General features: G+C 55.9%; 1 protein-coding gene across 2 annotated transcripts in view; it reads left to right on the top strand.

The window, feature by feature from the left end:
* Positions 1-20,032, top strand: part of KDM2A (lysine demethylase 2A) — a 34,117-nt gene extending 14,085 nt beyond the window's left edge. For both annotated transcript variants that reach the window (XM_086894866.1, XM_086894867.1), the window contains 19 exons: positions 767-905; positions 1,498-1,576; positions 2,755-2,801; positions 2,915-3,093; positions 3,846-3,952; positions 4,256-4,349; positions 4,832-4,985; positions 5,687-5,802; positions 5,917-6,043; positions 6,864-7,285; positions 11,934-12,017; positions 13,982-14,248; positions 14,368-14,499; positions 14,577-14,666; positions 15,268-15,980; positions 16,921-17,084; positions 17,342-17,500; positions 17,592-17,807; positions 17,908-20,032. In XM_086894866.1, coding sequence (XP_086750992.1) covers positions 767-905; positions 1,498-1,576; positions 2,755-2,801; positions 2,915-3,093; positions 3,846-3,952; positions 4,256-4,349; positions 4,832-4,985; positions 5,687-5,802; positions 5,917-6,043; positions 6,864-7,285; positions 11,934-12,017; positions 13,982-14,248; positions 14,368-14,499; positions 14,577-14,666; positions 15,268-15,980; positions 16,921-17,084; positions 17,342-17,500; positions 17,592-17,807; positions 17,908-18,089 — 3,471 coding nt within the window. In that variant the 3' untranslated portion in view covers positions 18,090-20,032. The remainder of the gene's footprint in view (positions 1-766; positions 906-1,497; positions 1,577-2,754; positions 2,802-2,914; positions 3,094-3,845; positions 3,953-4,255; positions 4,350-4,831; positions 4,986-5,686; positions 5,803-5,916; positions 6,044-6,863; positions 7,286-11,933; positions 12,018-13,981; positions 14,249-14,367; positions 14,500-14,576; positions 14,667-15,267; positions 15,981-16,920; positions 17,085-17,341; positions 17,501-17,591; positions 17,808-17,907) is intronic.
* Positions 20,033-21,718: the final 1,686 nt, after the last annotated feature.

The following is a 21,718-nucleotide window of genomic DNA, read 5'->3' as shown; positions in this document are numbered from 1 at the left end:
CTGCCCCATCCTGTCCCCGGCTGTCTGCTGGCCCAGCAGTTGGTGTGCACGCTTGATAATGGGAACATCCATAATTAGGGGAAGGAAGCTTGGCTAATTCAGAGCAGGTTTGCCTTTTATCTGAGGGGATTTAGGGAGCATTCCCACGAAGGGCTCTGCTCTCTGGCCAGGTGGCCAACAGCTGGGGACAGTAATTTCTTCCAGATCCAACAATGTCAGAAGAGGATGTCTGTCAGGAATCCCTGTACAGATGTGCTTACGAGACCCTCTAAGAAAAGTATTCCTTCTACTCTGCTATTCTTCCCCACACAAAGAAGGGAATAAATCACTTTTTGTGTACAGGCACAGCCAAAGATGAAAACTTGAGAATATTTTCCTTGTCATTGGTGTTCCGGCAGAGATTTAAAATGACAAGTGTCTTTACCTCCAGTGCAGTAAAATACTGATGCACCTGTAAAAGTGGGGAACTGATTTTTTGTTCTTTGCCTCAGTTACACTAAACTCTCTCTCCCCTCCTCCTGCATTTCCTTGTTGGAATTCATTAGGAGTGATTATCTGTCTCTCCTACAGCCCAATTAGCACAAATCTATGTGGAGGAGGAGCAAAGCTGATGTTTCAGTGGTATGTTTTGGGTTTAGGACAGACCTGAGCGCCCCTAGAGGCCGTGGTTGAGCTGTGCTAGGTTGGCATGAGGCTCTGGCTGCTCCTTCTGGTCCATAGTTTACCTTACTGGTCCATAACTTTTTTCCTGGTGTTCTCCCATCAGCGTGGCACGATGAGGCGACGTTACGAGGACGATGGCATCTCCGACGATGAGATTGAAGGGAAGAGGACGTTTGACCTTGAGGAAAAGCTGTCCACCAACAAATTCAACTCCACTTTTGTGGTCTTCATGGAAGGCAAAGGTTTGTCTTGGGACTGCTGGAATTCAGGGAGTGTGTGTGGAGAATGGCATAGAAGCTGCTTGCTCCAGATAGCATGGAGCTGGTCTGCAGCTTGCTGGGACACATGGCAACCAGGAATGGGAGGGTTTGCCTGGGTCAGCACCTGTAATTGCAGCCACATGTCTACCAGATCCTTAATTCAAGGACTGTGTGGGATGTCTCCCTTTCCTTTCACCACACACACAGCTCTGTGGGATGGCTTTTCATCACACAGCCTCTCATGAGGATTTACTGGGAGGAAAGAGTACTTCGACAAGGCATCTCTTGCTTGGCTCTGAGCTTCCTAGGGAGGTGAGCACCAAAATCTAGGCTGTCCACCTGTCAGGAGCAGTCTGTTGGAGCAAACCCTCCTTAGGGGTCCTGTCTGAGGCTTGTCAGCAGCACACACCATGCTGCCTCTCAGAACTGCTGCAGAGGAGTTCCAGGATTTCTGAAATGGTTAGAAGAGTGAGGAGCAGGTTTGGACTAGAAATCTCCAGAGATCCTTTTCAACCTGAGCATCCTCTGAAGGAGTTTCTTCTAAACCTTCTGTCTTCTTGTCTCCCCACACCAGACTTCACAGTTGAATACATCCAGCGAGGTGGCCTGAGGGACCCACTCATCTTCAGGAACTCGGATGGCCTGGGGATAAAGTAAGTGCTGGAAGCATGGAGTGGTGGGTGACTCTGGCCCAATTCCTTCGTCTCTCCACACTGTGTGGGATCTGATCCTGGCTCTGCCAAGCTGGTTTGACTGTGTCATGTCCATGCTGTTCTTTATGTGCAGTGAGCAGAGAGAAATATCTCCCAGCTTGGTTATCCTGTTCTTCCTAGTCTGTTTGGACTGAAAAGGAGAGGACTGAATTGGCTGTAGGTGATCAGAATTCCACCAAATGTCTGGAAAGTCCCACTGCTGCTCTGATGCAACGTCTGGCTGGGTTTCTTTCCTAGTAACATAGGCATCTATTGCCAGAGAGTCAAACAATTTGTAGTATTTCTGGCATTTTCCAGAATTCCAGCCTGATTTTCTGAACTTCGAAGCTGTCTCTGCCTCTCTTGCTGCAGTACATCCATTGAGGTTGGCAGCTCCAAGTGTAAACTGAGTCAGTGTTTTTTGGGGTTGATTAGTACAAAGATTAGAGGAATAAATGACTCCTCACAAACTTTCAGATCCAGTTACCAGCAGCACTGCTCCGATCTCCCTCAGCTGGCTGTGAACAGATGGGTGACATCTCATCCAGTGCAGGATGTCCTGTGCTGGGGTGAATTGGGTAGGAAGTGGTGCCAGGCTCAGTTTAACTGCTGAGTGACTTGGGAGGGTAGAGATTTAATACTGGGGATTACAGTGTGGCTGAAACTGGGTTTCTCCTGAGCTTTTGGGTATTTCTCTGGGTCAAGAGCTGCTCAAATGGCTGCCAGCCCGCTCTGCCTGACAGCAGTGTTTGTACAGAGAAGGGTGCCAGTACAAACATTGGAATGGTTCTGCTGTGTCAGTGGAATATACTGCGTGTCCTGCTCTGGCCATGCCTTTGGATTGGGGTAACTCACAGGAGCAGCCTTTAAAACGAGAGCTGGGGTTGCTTAGTTCAAGGCCTCCTGGCTCCTTTGCTACAAGTCACTGTACAACAGCTCCGGAGATGATACATCCTATTCCCAAGCCTGCTTCCTGAGCCAGAAGTTTGTCCTAGTGTTTCACCCCAGTCCTGTGCCCCCAGAGATCCTGTTCCATGGCTTTCTCCAACACCGAAGAAGCACAGGTGCCAATTCCTGGGTCATAGGATGTGCAGCCAGAAGCACTTGATTGTTGTTTTAGCCAGATGTTTGTCCCACAGGATGCCGGATCCAGACTTCAGCGTGAACGATGTGCGGCTGTGTGTGGGTAAGTGTCCAGAGCCACCCTGCACTCGCTTGTATGGTTGGGGTCTTTGAGGATCACACCTCCTGCAGTCCATGGTGCACAGGGACAGTTCAGTGATGTGTCTGTCGTGGCAGGGAGCCGACGGATGGTGGATGTGATGGATGTGAACACGCAGCGGGACATTGAGATGTCCATGGCGCAGTGGGCGCGCTACTACGAAACACCGGAGGAGGAGCGGGAGAAACTCTACAACGTCATCAGCCTGGAGTTCAGCCACACCAAACTGGAGAATCTGGTGCAGAGACCTGCTACGGTGAGCGGGGCTCTTCCTCCTGCAGGGATCTGCTTTCCCTGGAAATCTGGAGGCGAAGTGTAGTCTGGCATTAGGATGTGGTAAAAGAGGGACTGCTTGGAACATGCATGGGCTCATGGGGGATGTCAGTCTGGAAGATGCTGGAGCTGATCTCTCAGTGAAGCTGTGGTGACCATGGCCAAGTCCCTGGCATGTCACTCTGCAGAGAGATGGCCTGTTCATTGGCTGTCAGCAGTCAGAAACATGGAAGTCTGAACTTTGCGCAGTGCAGCAGGGAGGGTTCCTGATGCAAAATGCTGAAATCTCTGGGGGCAGATGAGGCCAAGATTGGAGGTGTGCTGGAAGAGGAGCAGAAAGCTGTTCTGTGGTGGGAAAATGAGCTGTGGGAGGTGGGATGGATGGGATGAACATCCTGAACTCCCTCTGCAGTCAGCAGAGTGGAAGTGGTAGCTGTGGGGCCAGTTACTTCGCTCTGTTAACTGCAGAGGGAACCTTGACATCTCTGGCTCTCCTGAAGCTTAGGGAGTTGAATCCCACCCTAGGAGTTGCTGTCTGGCATATTTTTAATGGAAGTCCAGAGCTGGCATCTGAACACCTGATCCTAAGTGCTTTATGTATAGGACTGTCCCAGTGGCACTGGGAAAGTTCCTGGGTGTGAGGAAGGACCAAAAAGGGATTTGCCAGCCTGGGGTAGCAAAAGGTCTGCTGTGCCCCTTTTATTTCTGCTCACATCTCCTACCTCTCTGCTGTAGGTGGATTTGATTGACTGGGTTGATAACATGTGGCCCAGGCACCTGAAGGAAAGTCAGACAGAGTCTACCAATGCCATCCTGGAGATGCAGTATCCAAAAGTGCAGAAGTAAGTGACTTCCTAAGCTGTGGCAGGCAGCAAACAATCTCTTGCAGGAAAACTGCCCAAGGGAACAGCAGTTTGTACCAAGGGAAAGGGGGAGGAGAAGTGTCTCAGCTTATTTTTGTGGGTGGCACTTGTAAGGCCACTTACTTAATCCCCTTTAGCTGTGTGGAAGAGGGGCTGGGTGGCTTGTGACACTGCTCTGAGTCATTGGCCTGGGTTTGGGGGACTCATTCCCTTGGAATGTCATATCTGCTCCAAAGTGTGGATCAGCATTCATTTTCACCTTCTCATCTTGTTTTCCACCAGATACTGTTTGATGAGCGTCAAGGGCTGCTACACAGATTTCCACGTGGACTTTGGTGGCACTTCTGTGTGGTACCACATCCACCGAGGGGGAAAGGTAGGACAGTCCTTATTGGGACAGCTGTAGGTGCTTTAGAAGTGTCTGTTGGTCTGTTTTTGTGTAAATCCTTGAGGATGCAGGTCCCAGACAGCAAATTGAAGTCTTTCCACCCTAAACTTACCTATATTGCATGGAGCCAGACAGGTGCCAATCCCTAGTTCAGGTGTAGCTCTAACATGGTAAGTCTAACTCAGTAAATCTCCTTGTCGCTCTAGTGGCTTTCCTGGGCTCTCTATATTTTGACATTGATGTGAATCATACCTTAAAAAGCATCCCCTCAGGTAGCTCAGGCTACCTGTAGCACTCTGTGTGTCAGACTGGGAAAGACCTTGCTTGTCCTCTCAAGGAGGGCAGCTGTCCAAGTCATTTTGCTGCGAAGTTCTCTGGGAGAGGGGCAAGGAAGAGATTCAGATGTTGGGAAGAAGCTATAGCTCTTCATTATGTGATGACTTACATAAGCATGTTGTCTTTATTTGCAGATCTTCTGGCTGATCCCTCCCACACCCCAGAACCTGGAGCTCTATGAAAACTGGCTTCTCTCAGGGAAGCAGGGAGACATCTTCCTTGGGGACAGAGTGTCAGAGTGCCAGCGCATCGAGCTCAAGCAGGGCTACACATTTGTCATCCCCTCAGGTACCCTCAGGGTGGGCAGGGGCATCCTGGTCTTGGCCAGGGTTGTGGCAACATTGAAGCTCCTGGGACACTGACAGGATTTAGCTCCTTCATGAGTCACTGGGAGAGGGAGATGTGATGTGGCTCTGTTCTCTTGCTTGCCACCTCCCAAAACATGCCTGTGATGGCATTGTGGTTCCAGCCCAAGTGTTAGGAAAGCTGTGGCTGGCTCACATCACATTTGATTAATTATTAAAAGAGGCTTTCCCAGATCCTGTCATGTTGACACATGGAGCAGTGTCGGCTCAGGAGAGGCTGGCCCAAGGCAGCTCCTCAGCTTCCTGGGTGTCTCGTGACAGCACTGCAGAGCTGTGGCTTACAGCAGGACTAGGAACAGAAAACACCAGGGATTGCACAACCCACTCATTTGAGTCCTGTTATCACAACTGACACCTCTTCTGAACTGAGTGGCTTTGCCTTAAGGAAACCCATGCTGGAATTCCCCAGATGTTGGACTTGGCTGGATTGCTTAGCCTTGGAGATAAGGACTGGAACTTTAGTTATTTTGTAGGTGTTTGAAGTGTTGGAACAGACTTTGGAAGGCTGTTTCCCTTGGTGCTAGGCCTAATGTGATTAGGAAACAATCTAGGATGACACCAGGGTGACAAAAAACTATGCAAGGTGGATCAGAAGGATTCTTTTAGCTCTGCTTTCTCCCCAAGGTTGGATCCATGCTGTGTACACTCCCATGGACACGCTGGTTTTTGGGGGCAACTTCTTACACAGCTTCAACATCCCTATGCAGCTTCGGATCTACAGCATTGAGGATCGCACACGGGTAAGGACCTGTGGGAGACCCGTGCTGGACACTGGGCCAGACGTGGTGAAGCATGTGTCATCTGAGAGCAGCAGTGGGAAGGAGGCCTGACAGATCCTCTTCCCTGTTTTGCAGGTCCCAAATAAATTTCGTTATCCCTTCTATTACGAGATGTGTTGGTACGTGCTGGAGCGCTACGTGTACTGCATCACCAGCCGCTCCCACCTGACCAAGGACTTCCAGAAGGAATCCCTGAGCATGGGTAAGTCCAGCCCTTATTCCTTCCTCACCCCATCCAACTGGCTTCTTACACTCTCCTGCTGGGGCACTGGTTCAGGAGCATGGCAGGCAGGGAAGGGCTGGGTGGGTTGTTTTTTTATGAGCATCAAGTCACAACCAGACTTCTACTTCCTCCTTTGGCCCTGCAGCAGCTCAGGTTCTTTGCAGCTGTGAAACCAGCACACCACCAGTTCAGAGCCTTGCATGGAAGAGATGGGGGAAGTTGCAGTGACCACCACAGTGCTGTGGGCAGGAATTCTCTCTAGCTGGCCAGGGCCTTCTGCACACCAAGTTTAAAGGGCTGACACAGTTACTTGGAGGGCTCAGCGACCTCATGGTCATGAGTGAGTCCACGTCCTGTTTCTCGCACCATGATGGTCCTGAGGGATCAAGGTCCTGAGCCCTCAGCTGGAGATCCCAAGCCCTCCAAAGCAAAATGAGGTTGGACAGAGCTTTGAGCAACATGATGTAGTTTAGTGGAAGATGTCCAGGCCCATGGCACTGGGGTTGGACTAGATGACAGTCCAGATCCCCTCCAACCCAATTCCATGAAATTAAGTCTAGGACATGAAATTCAGTCTAGGGCATTTGCTATTTCTTCCTCTGGGACCTTTTCCCATATCTGGTGCCTTGCATTCCCACAAACAAACCAGGAATGGGAAGGGCGTTTAGCTGTTTTTTTGTGGCTTCTCTGTTCCTTTCACCTCATACAAATCTGTTGCTCCAGCATCCCTCATAACTGCAGGGATCCCACTAAACACAGAACACCTCCTGTGATTGCTCTCCTTTCTCCATTATGGCAGATATGGAGCTGAGCTCCTCAGACTCGGTGAACATGGAAGAGGAGGAGGAAGAGGAGGATGATGAGGATGCAGCAGGGAAGGAATCCCGGCGCCCCATGACCAGGAGGTCCATTCTCACTAGCCCCATCGCCAATGGTGCCAATGTGGACTATGACGAACTGAGCAAGAGCTGCCGGAGCAGCCTGCCAGGTCTCAAGAAGACCCCATCTATAGACTCTTCTGACTCCAGCCGGGGCTCCCAAAATGGCCAGGTGTGGGACCCAAGTGGGGGCAGCCCCCGCAAGAGCAGGAAGGTGCACCTGACCCAGTTTGAGCTGGAGGGGCTGCGCTGCCTCGTGGACAAGCTGGAGTCGCTCCCTCTGCACAAGAAGTGTGTTCCCACCGGCATCGAGGATGAGGACGCCCTCATCGCTGACGTCAAGGTAGGCCTGAGCAAATGCAACGCGCTTCCCACCGGGAAACTGGGCTTCACTCTCACCTACCCCTGTCTCTGGAGCAGGATTGGTGTCCTCCTCTTCCTGTGTGTGAGGCTGATGTTACACCTGAGGTATAGCCCTGGGATTTGGGGTTGGGAAAGCACGAGGGTGGTTGGGCCGTGGCTGGGCCCCTTATGGCTGTCAGTGCAGGAGCACTCATTGCTGATGAAGTTCACTTCCAGTTTTGGCTGTAGACTCTGACAGTTGGAGTCTTTTCCTTGCCCCAGGTGGATTTGGCTTTGTTCTTTGAGTTGTTTGCCCAGGGTGTGATCAGGAGTTAGGAGAGTCAGTTATTTTGGGCTGGTGGCGGTTGTTTGGATTTTATTTGCTTTCACCTCTTGAGCTGACCAAATGAGCTTTGGTGCTTTAGCTGTTTCAGCACTGAAGTGGGAATGTCAGCTTCACTCTATCCCCAGAAATCCATTCTAGTCCCTAAAAAGTTACCTTCTGCTCCCTTCCTTGCTGTTGGTGATCTGTACCAGAGATTGCCTGTACCAAAGATGACATCCAGACACAGCTGTGCATGTGTCCTTGACTTTGCCATTGTTTTTATTTCTAAGTGCTGTCTTCTGACTTCTGTGAGTTGTTTGGGTAAATCCAGAGCTCTGCTGTGTTTGGAGCAGAGTGTGTGGCTCTGGGGTCCCAGGTTCTTGGCTGAAAGAATCTAGGTGCTGCTAGGGGCTGAATTTCTGGTTTTCTGTGGCTTTTCAGGCATCCTGTGTATGCTGTGACCTTTGAGAATGACACATGTTTCTGAGCCCTCTGTGGTGCTCTGGAGGAACCTGAGCTGTGGGCTCTGTTTAACTCTTGGACTGACAAAAGGAGGCTGGTGTTGGGCATTTTGAAGGCAGAGCCTTAAAGGTTGTTGGTGTTCAGTTTGAATTTGAGACCTGATCTAAGAATCTGTTCATGTTTTAGAGGTAGTAAAGGTGTGCCTGTGGTTTTGGTGTGACCCTTCCACCCCTGTGTGTGATTGTTCCTCACAGAGGACCTGCAGGTGACAGCCTTTGTAGTCTCAGACAACTTCCCTGAGGATTTGCTCCTCAAAGCTGGCTGTCCTTGGAGGTTTGGAAGTATCCTGAGCTGTAGAACTCCGTCCCTCAGGACTGACATCCTTAAGGCATCAAGATCCCTAGTCACAACCTGCAGTGGCTGGGGAAAGTGGACAAGTTTGTCCAACCACAGCAAACCTCTGCTTTCAAAATCCATTTTCCATAGAGGTGATAGAAGGGGCCAGTAGAGGTTGGCTTGTAGAGCCTGAGAAGGGCTTAAACATTTCTAGCTAAAACTTCTAACTGGGGCTGCCAATCTGCAGCAGGTACTTTTGCCCTTGTATCACCAGGGAAGGTTGTTGATGGAGCCAGGATCTGGCCAAGCTGGGAAAACTGCACTTTGGTTTGTGCTTCCCATGGTCAGAACGTGGTGTTTTCTCATCCATACTTGAAGGTCTGGCACCATGATCTGTCCATCCCATACCACCCTCTGCTATTCAGCATCCCTAGGCAGCAGGAAAATGCTGCCTTTTCCCACAGCCTGTTGTGTGGTGAGCAGGATTTCAGGGTGTCTGTCCGTTGGGTCACGTGGAGAAATGTGTATCCTGTCACGAGTTCAGCCTGGAGCATCAGGGGATGTGACACTTTGGATGTGACAATGTTGTGCTTTCAGCTCTGTGGCAGAAATTGTCTGAAAATTCTGAGCATGGTGGGAGTCATTGGAAGGATCATTGACAAAGAGGGAATTTCTGAGAGGTCCTGTTGTCTTTTGACTGTTTCCATCCGTGCTTTCTGACCCCACTCTGTGGTGTGCTGGTTTCCATGACTGGATTTGACAGGAGGATGGTCATGAGGCAGCTGACAGCATGACAGGCCCTGTAGCCTGGCATGAACAGGTTGTATCTGTGCTCTGCATGGAGCTGTTGGAGCACCAAGGATTGTGGAAACAAGAAAAACCTCTCCCAGAAGTGCTGATCCTGTCTACAGAACCTCATTTCAATCTCCGGTGGGGCATTGCACATCTACCTGACTGGGCAGTGAGCACAGAGAGAATTTGGTGAGGAGCTGGAATGGTATCCTCAGGGATAGGCAAGGAAGTTCAGGATGGCCTGTGAGCTGTGCCAGGAAGGTCTCTCATGGTGGGGTGGCAGCACTGGTCACGTTCCTGCCTGCGGGTCGAAGAGAGCCCGTGCCAAGGTCCTGAGGGTGTCACTGGTGGCACAGTTGGTGACAGTCTGGAGCCAGGTCGGCATGCGACTGGCTTCTTGGGAACACAAAGCTGGAGTTGCCTGCAGATGCTTTGGATCCATCAGAAGTGGGAGCAGCCGCTATTCCCCTGTGCTGTTCGGCTTTATTTCAGGAGTTTCCTCCATTTTAATTGCAGTGTGTTGCTGGGGGGCGTCTCGGGGGGGCTGTGATTGCTTGGGGACACCTTGATCACCCGGTATGGATCTGTCCCCCTCTAGCGGTTTGGTGCCTTTGGGAATGTGGCTGCTCCCAAACTTGGCTGGCGGGATGTTTGTCCCTCCAGGTCGGGAATATGAGGGTGCAGAGCCTGGGGGGAACTGCAAAGGGGGATGACCCTTGCCTACATTCCAAAGCCCCGCTCGCTTCAGCGGGGTCTCCCAGATCCCAGACCCGCCTCGGAGCAGACAAAAGAAAGGAGCCGGGGAGGCTGGGCCCGAGCGGGACGGGGTAAGAGCTCTCGGCCACCCTCTGCCCGGCCACGGGGAGCCCGGCCCCGGCCTCTCGGATTGCGGTGGCGGAGGGAGGGAGGGATCCCGGGGAGGCCGGTGGGCAGCGCCGCCCGGACCCTGCGCCAATCCCCGCCGTCCCGGCCCCTCCCGGCGCTGCAGCAGCGCGGCTCTGCCCTCCGCTCCCTCGCTCCCTTTTTCTCTTCTGCCATCTTCCCGTTGCAAAGCATTGCTGGGAACCGCATGTGGGTGACGCAGCAGCATTGTCTCCGGCTCAGGAAGCTGCCGCCGCCGCTGCCCAAGGGCTCGGGAGGAGCACGCGGCCGCCGGTGCGGCTGCCGGGGGCGGGGAGGAGCCGGGGGCGCTCGGGGCGCGGGGCGCAGCTGCTCCCCCAGCCATGTCCCCGAACACCGGGGGTCCGGCCGGGGTCTGAGCCAGCCCCAGGAGGTGTCCGGGGCGAGGGGAGGGGGCCCCAGCCCTCGCAGTGCAGGCACCGAAACAAAGAGGGCTCGGCAAACTTCACCCCAGAGTCTCGGCAGCTCCAAAGGCGCAAGGTCAGGCAGCTGGCAATGCTCGTGGCGCGGGGAAGGGACTCGGGGAGGGGACGCGGGGAAGCTCCGGTCCCGGACAGGGTGGGAGGGGACCGTGGGGGGACCCCTACTTCCCCGGAGGGGTCCCTGGCCGGTGCTTGGGCTCACCTCTCCTGTCCCCGGGGCTCTCTCGCCGGTACCGCTGTCGAGGCGCTCCAGCCGCGTGTGTGCAGGGTCCCCTCCGCTGCGTCCCCCCGACCACCGCACGACGGAGCACCAGGGGACCAACGGGCTGTCGCCCACCCCGGCTCTGAGCCAGATGCAGCCGCAGCACCCGGGAGTCCCCGCAGTCCCTTGGCTCCCTAGCGGGGAGCATGACTGAGCCGCCCCCACCCCGTCCCCGCTGCCACGGGCAGGCAGACGCTGCGGTCCCACGGATGTTCGGATGTTCGTGTGGAAGCTCTGAGCCCTGACCTTTCCCTTGGCATGTGCTCGTGAGGAGGTGGAAGGTCTGAAGGCAGCATGCTGCGCTGCTGGGGAGCCCGGGGAGACTGCGGCTTCCTGCCTCCTCAGACACCCCGAAAAACGGGCCAGGGGTTACGCGGGGCACCCCCTGCCCTGGCCCTGCCTGGCAGTGGGAAGCACCGCCCGCCAGGATGCCGGCAGGAGGCCCCTGCCTGCGTAACCATGGCAACGTCAAGTAAATAAAGCACCTTTGCAACCGGGTAATTCAGTGGGGAGTGAATGTGGGGAGGGGGCTGCGCTGGAGAGTGCTGAAAGGACCAGGGTGAGTGAGGGAGCTCCACATACTGGGAGCAAGGGGCTGTCGCGCTGGAGGGCAGCATGCCAGTCCGTGCCAGTCTGGTCGGTGCCAAGGGATCTCTTCCTCCGAGTCAAAGCCAAACCCCAAGGCAGTGCGGGGGAGCAGCTCTCAGCTGCCGGCAGCTTGTACCAGGCTACAGAGGGGGTGCTGGGGCATCACATTCTGCTGTTGCTGCACCCTCCAGGATGCCCCATGCCTGGGGAGCAGCTGGGGGGGGGCAGTGCTGGTGAATCCTACTCCCAAAATCCCCCTAGATTGCTGAATCTTGGCGCTCTTCCCCTCTACCACCACCCAGCATGGGGCCTCGGGGCTGAAATGCAGTTGATGAAAGCGCTGGTGCAGATCGACTCGACAGAGCTTGTCTGTCTCATGTGGGGAGGAGGGATGGTTGCTGGCGGGTGTGAGGAGAGGAAGGCTCCTTCCCAGCTGCCTTTGAAGCATGCTGGCCTTGGCATCTGGTCGGAGCCTGCCTCACTGGTGGGAGCCGTGCTTCCCTCTGCTCACACCTGTGCTTTTTGTCTCTCTGCTGTGTTCCCCCTCCTCTCTCTCCATTAGCTGCTGTTGGAAGAATACGCAAACAGCGACCCCAAACTGGCACTTACAGGCGTCCCCATCGTCCAGTGGCCCAAGAGAGATAAGGTAGGAGCTGCACGGAGGAGACTCAGATGGGTGTCACATGTTGAGTAGTTTCCCGGGCATGGGGTGTGGTGACACCACTTCCATACTCGCCTTGGGAGCAGTGCAAAACGGGGATATGGGGTGCAGCCACCTCCACAGCACTGTGGGCAAACCCAGAGATCTCCCAGTTCAGCTGATGGGTGGTAACCAGATCAGCCCCAGCTGCTCTGTGTTCTCCAGCTCTTTGGTTGGTCTTGGAGAACAGCTTCAGCTTGAGCTTGAGCCTTGTTGGGGGAGGAAGGGGTGATCCTGCTCTCCCAGGAGCTCCCTGGATTGATAAGGGAGACCTGGATGGCCTGAGGAATGTTGTGTGTCAAGGAAGAAAGCCTCTCTGTGGCAGAGGTGGGTGAGGTGTGGGGTTGATGGTCAAGCGCAGTCCAGCCCCTCACTGTGAGGTGAACATGTCCCTTGTGTCCCTGTTGTAGTATTGGGTCTTACAACCCCAGGCAAGGCAGCTCTCTCCTGGGAATCTCTCCCTGTGGAGAGCAGCCAGCTCTTCAGCAGTGGGACCTTTCCATGCATCCCTGCCTTTCCCTGTCCAGCTGCGCTCATAGCCCAGGGCCCACAGCTGGGCAGCAGCCTGGGCTGAGCTCACTGGGCAGATGGAGGCACAGAGCAACCGGACTTCCCCTCTGCAGGCTGCCTTCCTGTGGCCTGCCAGGATGGCTCCCAGAGGTCACTTCTTCCTTCCTGCCAGGAGATGGGCTCATAGGCAGGCTATGGGAAGAGCAGGACCCATTCATGCTGGGAAGGGTGGGTGACACCCCATTCGGGAGTCCGGAGACAAATGACCCTCTTGGATTGACCTTTGGAGGTGCCTGTTTCAGCTTGCCTGCCCTGCCCAGGGGATCCAGCGTGATCCTTGTGCAGCACAAGCATCTTGGGCAGCTTTTCTGGGAAAAGTGACCTGGAGATGTGTGCACTCTTTGGGTGCAGCACTCAGAGGCTTGGCACATCCCATCACACTATATTGGGAACGACAAAGCACGACGCTGACTCTCTTCTGGGTTGCACAAGAGCGCAAGTTTTATTATTCCAGATCTTCTTTTATAGACAGGTCCAAGAGGTAAAACTCTCATTGGTCATTAAACCAACACATCACCATCACTGGTCAATTGGGAACAACTCCCCTTGACTGTTTCTTACAAGGAAACTACAAGGATCCAAACAATACCTGATAATGTTGTTTTCCTTCTCCAAGGACTGTTTGGATTTCTCCATATGATTTCTCAGGCCAGAGTGAGAACTTTGTGTGACTTAGTTTCACACAGGCTCTGTGCTCCCCTGCCTGCTTTCTTACAATCAGCATCCATAATCCCCAACCCCATCCTTGGGATCCTGCCCTTCCCCAAGCCCATCAGCTGTGGTGCACACCCAGCCAATCCCAGAAGGATGCTGCAGCCAGCAGATTTCCTGTGAGGGCTGATGGGATGCAGGGTGACAGCTGGAGAGCTGTGCTGTTCTACCTGCACTGTAAACAAGGAAGGTGTGGGTGTTCCCAGTGTGCCTGGAGCTCAGGAAAGGGCAGCCAGAGCTGTCCCCTTGCTCAGTTAGCAGAGTGACACAGAGAGGACAGCCTGGGCGGACCTTGTCATTCCTTGCCTTGGTAGGAAAGCATGGATGCTGTGGGATGCTTTTGGCACGCAGCAGCCCTTTCCAGACCCATTTGAGCCCTAACAGGGGGTTAGAAGAAGGCGAGCTCTTGGTGTGGGGTTGTTGTGAGGGATTAAGGAATGTGCTTCAGGGGAAGTGCCAGGTCAGCTCTGATCCATGCACCTTTGGCTGCAGAGCGCTGAGGGGGCAGAGCCGTTCTCTGGCACATTACCTGAAGTCGTAGTGCCAGATCCAGGGATCAGAGCTTTCCAGATCCCAGCAAAACGCAGCGCTTCCTTTCCTCACCCAACTCCCTCTCTTCCTGTTGGCAGCTAAAGCTCCAGGCCCGGCTGCGGGTGCGCCTGCCCACCATCCCCATCACCAAGCCGCACACCATGAAGCCAGCACCACGCCCGACTCCCGTCAGGTCTACAGTGTCTCCCATCGTGTCGGGCGCCCGGCGGAGGCGGGTGCGGTGCCGGAAATGCAAGGCCTGCATGCAAGGCGAGTGTGGCATGTGCCACTACTGCAGGGACATGAAGAAGTTTGGCGGGCCTGGCCGCATGAAGCAGTCCTGTGTCCTCCGGCAGTGCTTGGCGGTGAGTCCAAGTTGGATTCCTGGGGGATAGCTGGTTGCCTCTCTGGTTCAGGTAGTAGGGAGGGAAAGGAAGAAGGCTGTCCCATCATGCTGTGATGTCAGCCCTGCTTTCCTTTGTAGCCCAGGCTGCCTCACTCGGTCACGTGTGCACTTTGTGGGGAGGTGGATCAGAATGAGGATTCGCAGGACTTTGAGAAGAAGCTCATGGAGTGCTGTATCTGCAATGAGATCGTTCACCCTGGCTGTCTGCAGGTGAGCAGGGACTGTGCTGGGCAAAGGGGGTTCTGCTGTGGGGCTGGGCTGCTGCTGACCCCCTCCTCTCGTTGCAGATGGATGGGGAAGGGCTGCTCAATGACGAGCTCCCCAACTGCTGGGAGTGCCCCAAGTGCTACCAGGGTGACGATGCAGAGAAGGGCCAGGTAAGAAGTTGTGCTGTGGCAATGCAGGATTTGCATCCATCCTGCTGCATCCTGCCAGGGATGTGCTCAATCAGCATGGGCTGGGGGTGGGGGGGCACTGACCAGTGAGAATGAGAATCATGGGGTTGCAACAGTTGGGGGCCTGGGCACATCATGCTGCAGTGCAATCCTGAGGTATTCCACTGTAAGAGACTGTTAGCCACAGAGTGGAAGCCACCCCCAACCTCAAGGGATGCCCCTTTTGAGAATAGGTTAGGAAAAAATGCTTGTTACTGGTGTGGGTGGATTCTGGTCCTTGTGGTACTTAGATGAGCTGTGAGGAAGAAATTACTTTACTGTAAGGGTGGTGAGACCCTGGCAGAGATTGACCAAAGAAGCTGTGGATGCCCTATCTCTGGAAGTGTTCAAGGCCCAGTTGGATTGGTCTTGGAGCAACCTGATCTAGTGGAAGGTGTCCCTATCTAACCCAAACCATTCTGTGATTTCACTGGGCACTGCTGGTGCGGGTCCTGCCAGCACCATGGTGTACCCTTGGGGAAGAAGAGAAGGGAAAAGCCTTCCCCAGGCTAACCTGCTAACCAGCCACCCCCATTCCGCACAGAAGCGTAAGGTGGAGGAGAGTGACGATGATACGGCGCAAGCCAAGGTGCTGCGGCCCCTGCGGAGCTGCGAGGAGCCCCTGACCCCCCCGCCCAACTCGCCCACCCCAATGCTGCAGCTGATCCACGACCCCGCGTCCCCCCGCGGGGTGGTGACACGCTCGTCCCCGGGGGCCGGGCCCAGCGACCACCACAGCGCCAGCCGGGACGAGCGTTTCAAGCGCCGGCAGCTGCTGCGGCTCCAGGCCACGGAGAGAACCATGGTGCGGGAGAAGGAGAACAACCCCAGTGGCAAGAAGGAGCTGTCAGAGGTGGAGAAGGCCAAGCTGCACGGTTCCTACCTCACCGTGACGCTCCAGCGCCCCACCAAAGATGTCCACGGCACTTCGATCGTCCCCAAGCTCCAAGCCATCACGGCCTCCTCGGCCAACCTGCAGCACTCACCGCGTGTGGTCGTGCGCCACGCGCCCGCCAGGATGCCCCTGCGGAGCGGGGGCGACGAGGAGGCAGCCGCTGAGGAAGAGGAGGAGGAAGAGGAGGAGGAGGAGGAAAATGCGGAGGAGGGGGGGGCGGCCCGGCTGAACGGGCGCGGGGGCCGGGCGCAGGAGGGCGAGGAGAGCTGCGTCCAGCGCGAGGTCTGGATGTCCGTGTTCCGCTACCTCACCCGCAGGGAGCTCTGCGAGTGCATGCGGGTGTGCAAGACCTGGTACAAGTGGTGAGTGTGGGGACGTGTCCTGGGGCTGGGGGGTACATCTGTGGCAGACACCCAGAGGGAACAGGGGAAAGGATCTCGCCTCAGAGCTGGGCAGTGTTACTGTAGCCAGCCCTGATGCCTCTGCCATGTGTGCACCCATCTCTGTTGTTCCCTTCTGCCTTCCTCCTGTCCCCTCAGCTGTCCCCCACCGTGTCCTTGTGAGGTGCCAGTGCCCTTCCCTCAGCCATCACCCTGATGGTGCTTGCCCTTCCTGGCCTCCCTTGCTGCCTCGCCCTCCCAGCAGACGGGGAAGGCAGGCTGAGGCGGGATGGCTTTGCTGGCTGGAAATGCCTCGGGGGGCAGCAGGCCCCAAGACAATGCTGGCACCGGGACAGCTGTGCATGGAGGGCTTGGGAACAGACGAGAATGGAAACTGGGAGGTTTCTAACAGCCGAGCAGCAGGGATTTGCCTGCTTTGATCAGCAGCTAGTGGCAGTGGTGTGGTGGAGAAGTGTCCCCTTGCCCGCACCTTCAGGGGCTCAGCTGTGCTGCCATCAGGTCCTGGCTCTCCACAGATTTTCATGGAAGAAGAAGTGTTTGCTCCTGGCGAAGGAGCGAGCTGTGCTGGGGCTGTGGGGTGGGACACACAGTGTTTTGCCTGTTGGGAGTAAGGATCCTTAAGATCAGGAGAAGTACCCAGAGGGGGCAAGCAGACATGCAGCTGTCACTTGGAGTCTTGTTTTGTGGCAGCAAAACACTTTTGGGGCTACCCTGGGAGGCCCAATACCTTCAGCAACAACCCATGTTTGGGGGAACCTATGGAAACCAGGAGGAGCAGCCTTGTTCTGTGGCTGGAGCCACACCAGGGCTGGGGTCCTTCCAGAAGTCAGGCACCTTGCTGGCAGTCTGTTATCTTGTGGGACTCTTGGGATTCAACTTTCAGCCTTGTCCTTGTCCCCAGGTGCTGTGACAAGAGATTGTGGACAAAGATAGACTTGAGCAGGTGCAAGTCCATCACCCCCCAGGCGCTGAGCGGCATAATCAAAAGGCAGCCGGTCAGCCTCGACCTCAGCTGGACCAATATCTCAAAAAAACAGCTTACGTGGCTCGTCAACAGGCTGCCAGGTGAGTGTAGGCTGGGGAGGGGTCCCTTCCTCTGTCACCAGCCTGCTCTGAGGCTTCCTGAGGGCTGGGTCATGGGGCAAGACTCTCTGCAAGCCTGGGAGCTCCTGGGTGCCTGGGTCCTATCACCTAGCAAGTGTCCCACCCCAGGCAGGGAGGGGACCTGCTTCCTCATGTGCCTGGAGAAAGGTGGTGGAGATATGGGATGCCTGGGAGCCGACCAAACCTGTCTAACTTGTTACCTGCCTCCCATCTGCCAGGCCTGAAAGACCTCATCCTAGCGGGCTGTTCCTGGTCTGCGGTCTGTGCTCTCAGTACCTCCAGCTGCCCCCTTCTCAGGACCCTCGATCTTCGGTGGGCAGTAGGAATCAAGGACCCCCAGATCCGGGACTTACTCACACCTCCAACAGACAAACCCAGTAAGCTGCAGCTGCCTGGGGCTGGCTGGGCTGGACAAGGGAAGGTCCCCAGGGCAGTCTGTCCACTCTGTGTCTCCCTCTGCTTGTGCAGGTCAGGACAATCGCAGCAAACTCCGCAACATGATCGACTTCCGGCTCGCCGGGCTGGACATCACGGACGCCACGCTGCGCCTGATCATCCGCCATATGCCCCTGCTCTCCCGCCTCGACCTCAGCCACTGCAACCACCTCACGGACCAGTCGGCCAACCTCCTCACCGCCGTGGGCTCCTCCACACGCAACTCCCTCACCGAGCTCAACATGGCAGGTGCGTGCCCTGCTCCAGGTGCCTCCTGGATTTCCCATTCCTCCTCCCAGTGCCGGCTGCTGGAGGTGTCCCCCTCACGCTCCCCGTGCTCTGCCCGCAGGCTGCAATAAGCTGACGGACCAGGCCTTGCTCTACCTGCGCCGCATCTCCAACGTCACCCTCATCGACCTGCGGGGTTGCAAGCAGATCACCCGCAAAGCCTGTGAGCACTTCATCTCGGACCTGTCCATCAACAGCCTCTACTGCCTGTCCGATGAGAAGCTGATCCAAAAAATCAGCTAGAGACCCTCCCCGGGGCAGACTGAGGAGAAGGAAAAGAGCCCATCCCACCCCTCTTGGAGAGCTGCTCCTCCATCTCCCCTCCCTTGCCCTGCGTGTCCTGCCGCTGCCTCCCACCTGACTCGGCAGGCAGGGCTGTTGCTGGCCATGCTCCAATGTCCTTCCTCCTCCTCCTTCCCCGGGACTTCTGCCGAGGAAGATGTCCCGCCAGGCTGGCCAGTACCAGAGGAGGAACGGGCACATGGCAGGGAGCCTCGGCCCGGAGCTCGCCGCTCCTGAGGCAGGGGCTGTAACAGAGGCCTCTGTGCAGAGAAATGGGGCACCCTCTCCCCCCAGCTTTTCCCTCCTCCCCATCGTCTCCTTGCCTTGAAACACTTGTCACTTCCCCGGTAGCACAAAGCTTGAGGGTCAAGGTCTCGCCAAGGAAGTGGGAGCAGAGCCAGAACACCCGTCCCTCTCTGTGCCACCACCAGCTCGGCGCTCTCCTGCGCTCTCCCCCCACTTTCCCCTTCCCCTCGTCTGGCTGCAGGGACTGCTATCCATCCCCCTCCTCCTCCCACACATCCGGGCGGTTCTTTGGGCACCCAGCGCAGGAGCCCCATGGTCGGGGTGTCCCAGGAGCAGGGGCTGGGGGATAACTCGTCTGTCCGAGGGGATGGAGCAGGGGAGAACCCACAGGTACACCAGAGCTCAGGGAGGACTTGGGAAGCTTCAGCCAGGGGTGAGTGAGCACGGGGCGGGGACAGGAGCTGCCTGCCTCCTCTTCCTCCCCAGCTCCCGGCACCACAAAGCACTCTGGGGCCGGAGGGGCGAGGGCTGCTCTGCGGCCTGGGACCGAACTGGCATCGTCCTCTCCTTCTCCCCCACCCCCTTTTTGCTGCCGATTTTCCTTTGCAATGAATGGTTGGTCCAAAGAACCTCTCTCTAGGGCAGCAGAGAGCTTTTTGCACTTTAAAAAAAAAAAACAACAACAAAAAAAAGACAAAAAAACAAAACAACAAAAAAAAGACAAGAAAAAAAAAAAAAAAGAAAGGAAAAAAGGTTGGAATCTTCTTTTTCTGGGTCACTATTTTATTTCCCTCCCTGTCCTGCCTGTGCCCGGACGCTCCCCATCTCTGTCCCCCCGGTGTCAGCACCCTGCTCTCTCCCTGGCAGCGTACCAATAGCACAATCCGGGGTGTCCCCTCTGTGCCACCACCGGTCCCCAGCCCCGCAGGGGTCCCTGGGGTCAGCCCGCACCCCCCCCACCCCCCCCCCCGCTGCTTCAGAAGCAATAAAGGAGGAGAGGCGGCCCGCGGGGACTGTCCCCGGCAGGGGGACACGAGGGGACAATCCCGCAGTGCCTGGGACAAGGGGCAGTGTGGCCGAAGCGGAGCCGCAGGGCTCGGAGCAGGAAACCACCTCCCCCCCAGGCGAGAGGAGGAGCCTTCGGCCTCTGGCGGCGGTGGCTCCCGGGAAAGACGTCGGAAGAATTAAAGCTTTTCTTTTTCCTTTGGATTCCTTTTGAGTTTTGCAACGCGAAAGAAAATTTCCAGAGCTGGGGTTGAGAGGGACAAGGTGGTCCCTCCTCCGCGGGGACAGCACCCCTTTCCGCCCTGTCCCCCCCTCTCCAGCCGCAGAGACTCCAGCGTGCGACCCTCCTCACCACCCCAGCGTGGTGCAAATCCACGAGGAAGAAAAAAAGAGAATTATATATAATAAAAATCACTTAGTGATTTAAAACCAACCCAGCCTGCTCCCTAAAGACAACTCCTGCAAGCAAAGTCACTTGTTTAAGGGTTTGGTTGTGGTTTTGTTTCGTTTCGATCCCCCCCTTCCCTCCCTTCCTTCTTCCCTCCCTTCCCCGGAGAAATATTGTAAATATCTATTTTTTTGTTGGCGATTTAGAGTCCATCTCTGATGTTTGTGCTTTAAAATTAAATGTAAGCATTAAGGGTAAAAGCAAACCAAGTCTTGCGCTCTCTCAGCTGGGGTTGGGGGTTCTTGGCTGGGGCAGAGGGGAGGGCAAGCGGGCTTGGTTTTCTTTATTTTTTTCTATTCCTTTTTTTCTTTTTTTTTTTTTTATATTTTGGATTGTTTTGCTTCCTGAGCCTTCTCCCATCCTGGATTTTTAGAGAGGCTCTTTGCTTATACCATATTACAACCAGGCTGGGTAAGCTGTTGTGGGGGGAGGGAAAAGCCCAGCCTCCCAAGGGAGCTATTCTGTTTCTTGGGGGTGGATTTTTGGAATTACAAAAAAAAGGAGAAGAAAAAAAGACCAACCACAATCCATGAGTGTGAGCTCGGCCCTTTTGTCTGTGAGGGAAGTGGAGGGGACAAGGCCAGGGCTGGGACCTCCTGTGTGTCCCCTGTCCCCTGCTCCCCGCACTGGGGCTTTCTCAGCTGCTCAAGAAGACACTGGAGCACCATCGGTGGTGGCAGCTGTCCCGCTGTCCCCACTGTCTCCTGGCAGGTGGTGGCAGCTGTCCCTGCATCTCATCACCTCCTGCCAGGGCCATGGGTCCTCCAGAGGCCTGTGGGGCTCTTCCCCTCCACATGCCTTGGGAAACCTGCCCTCTCCCAGTGGATTCCTCGGCCACCACGGTGACATTTAAGTGTCCCACGCCCTCCGGGGATGTCACGGCCCAGGTCCCCGCGGCAGCTGGGCTGTGACATTTGCATGGCGAGGCATGTACGGTAGGTGACTATCCTCCACAGGTGGCTCAGGCCACTGTCACCCTCCCTGTGCCCTGCTCCCCAAGCGCCACCACGTGCCTCCCCCAGTGATTCACTAGAGCCAAGTGAGTCTCAGTGCCCTGACCCCCCGGTCCAGGTGTCCCCTCCTGGCCCCGGGAGCCTGCACACGCTGTCACACACGCATGGTCACACCCGCTGCCACGCACGGCACACGCGGTCACACAGTGTGTGGTGTGGAAGAACACACGCCATGTCACACACACACAGAGCCACTGTCACACTGTCACACACAGCCGCAGTGTCTCTCGCAGCGTCACACACAGTGGCACACACACAGTGTCACACCCGCGGTGTCATACCCCCACGCTGGCACACGCACCTGGTGGCAGTGCCATGCACCCGGTGTCACACACATACACCCGCTGTCACACACACGGCCGGTGCCACAGCCGGTGTCACACACATACACCCGGTGTCACACACACATACACCCGCTGTCACACACACGGCCGGTGCCACAGCCGGTGTCACACACACACATACACCCGGTGTCACACACATGCACCCGGTGTCACACACACACACACCCGCTGTCACACACACGGCCGGTGCCACAGCCGGTGTCACACACATACACCCGGTGTCACACACATACACCCGGTGTCACACTCACAGCCAGTGCCACAGCCGGTGTCACACACATACACCCGGTGTCACACACACACACACCCGCTGTCACACACACGGCCGGTGCCACAGCCGCTGTCACACACACACACATACACCCGCTGTCACACACACGGCCGGTGCCACAGCCGGTGTCACACACACACATACACCCGCTGTCACACACGCGGCCGGTGCCACAGCCGCTGTCACACACATACACCCGGTGTCACACACACACATACACCCGCTGTCACACACACGGCCGGTGCCACAGCCGGTGTCACACA

This window comes from Cyanistes caeruleus, chromosome 6 (assembly GCF_971803275.1).
Source record: "Cyanistes caeruleus chromosome 6, bCyaCae1.hap1.1, whole genome shotgun sequence".
NCBI classification, from domain to species: Eukaryota; Metazoa; Chordata; class Aves; order Passeriformes; family Paridae; genus Cyanistes; species Cyanistes caeruleus.
The sequence above is the reverse complement of the archived record's forward strand: the minus strand, read 5'-3'. Positions and strand labels throughout refer to the sequence as shown.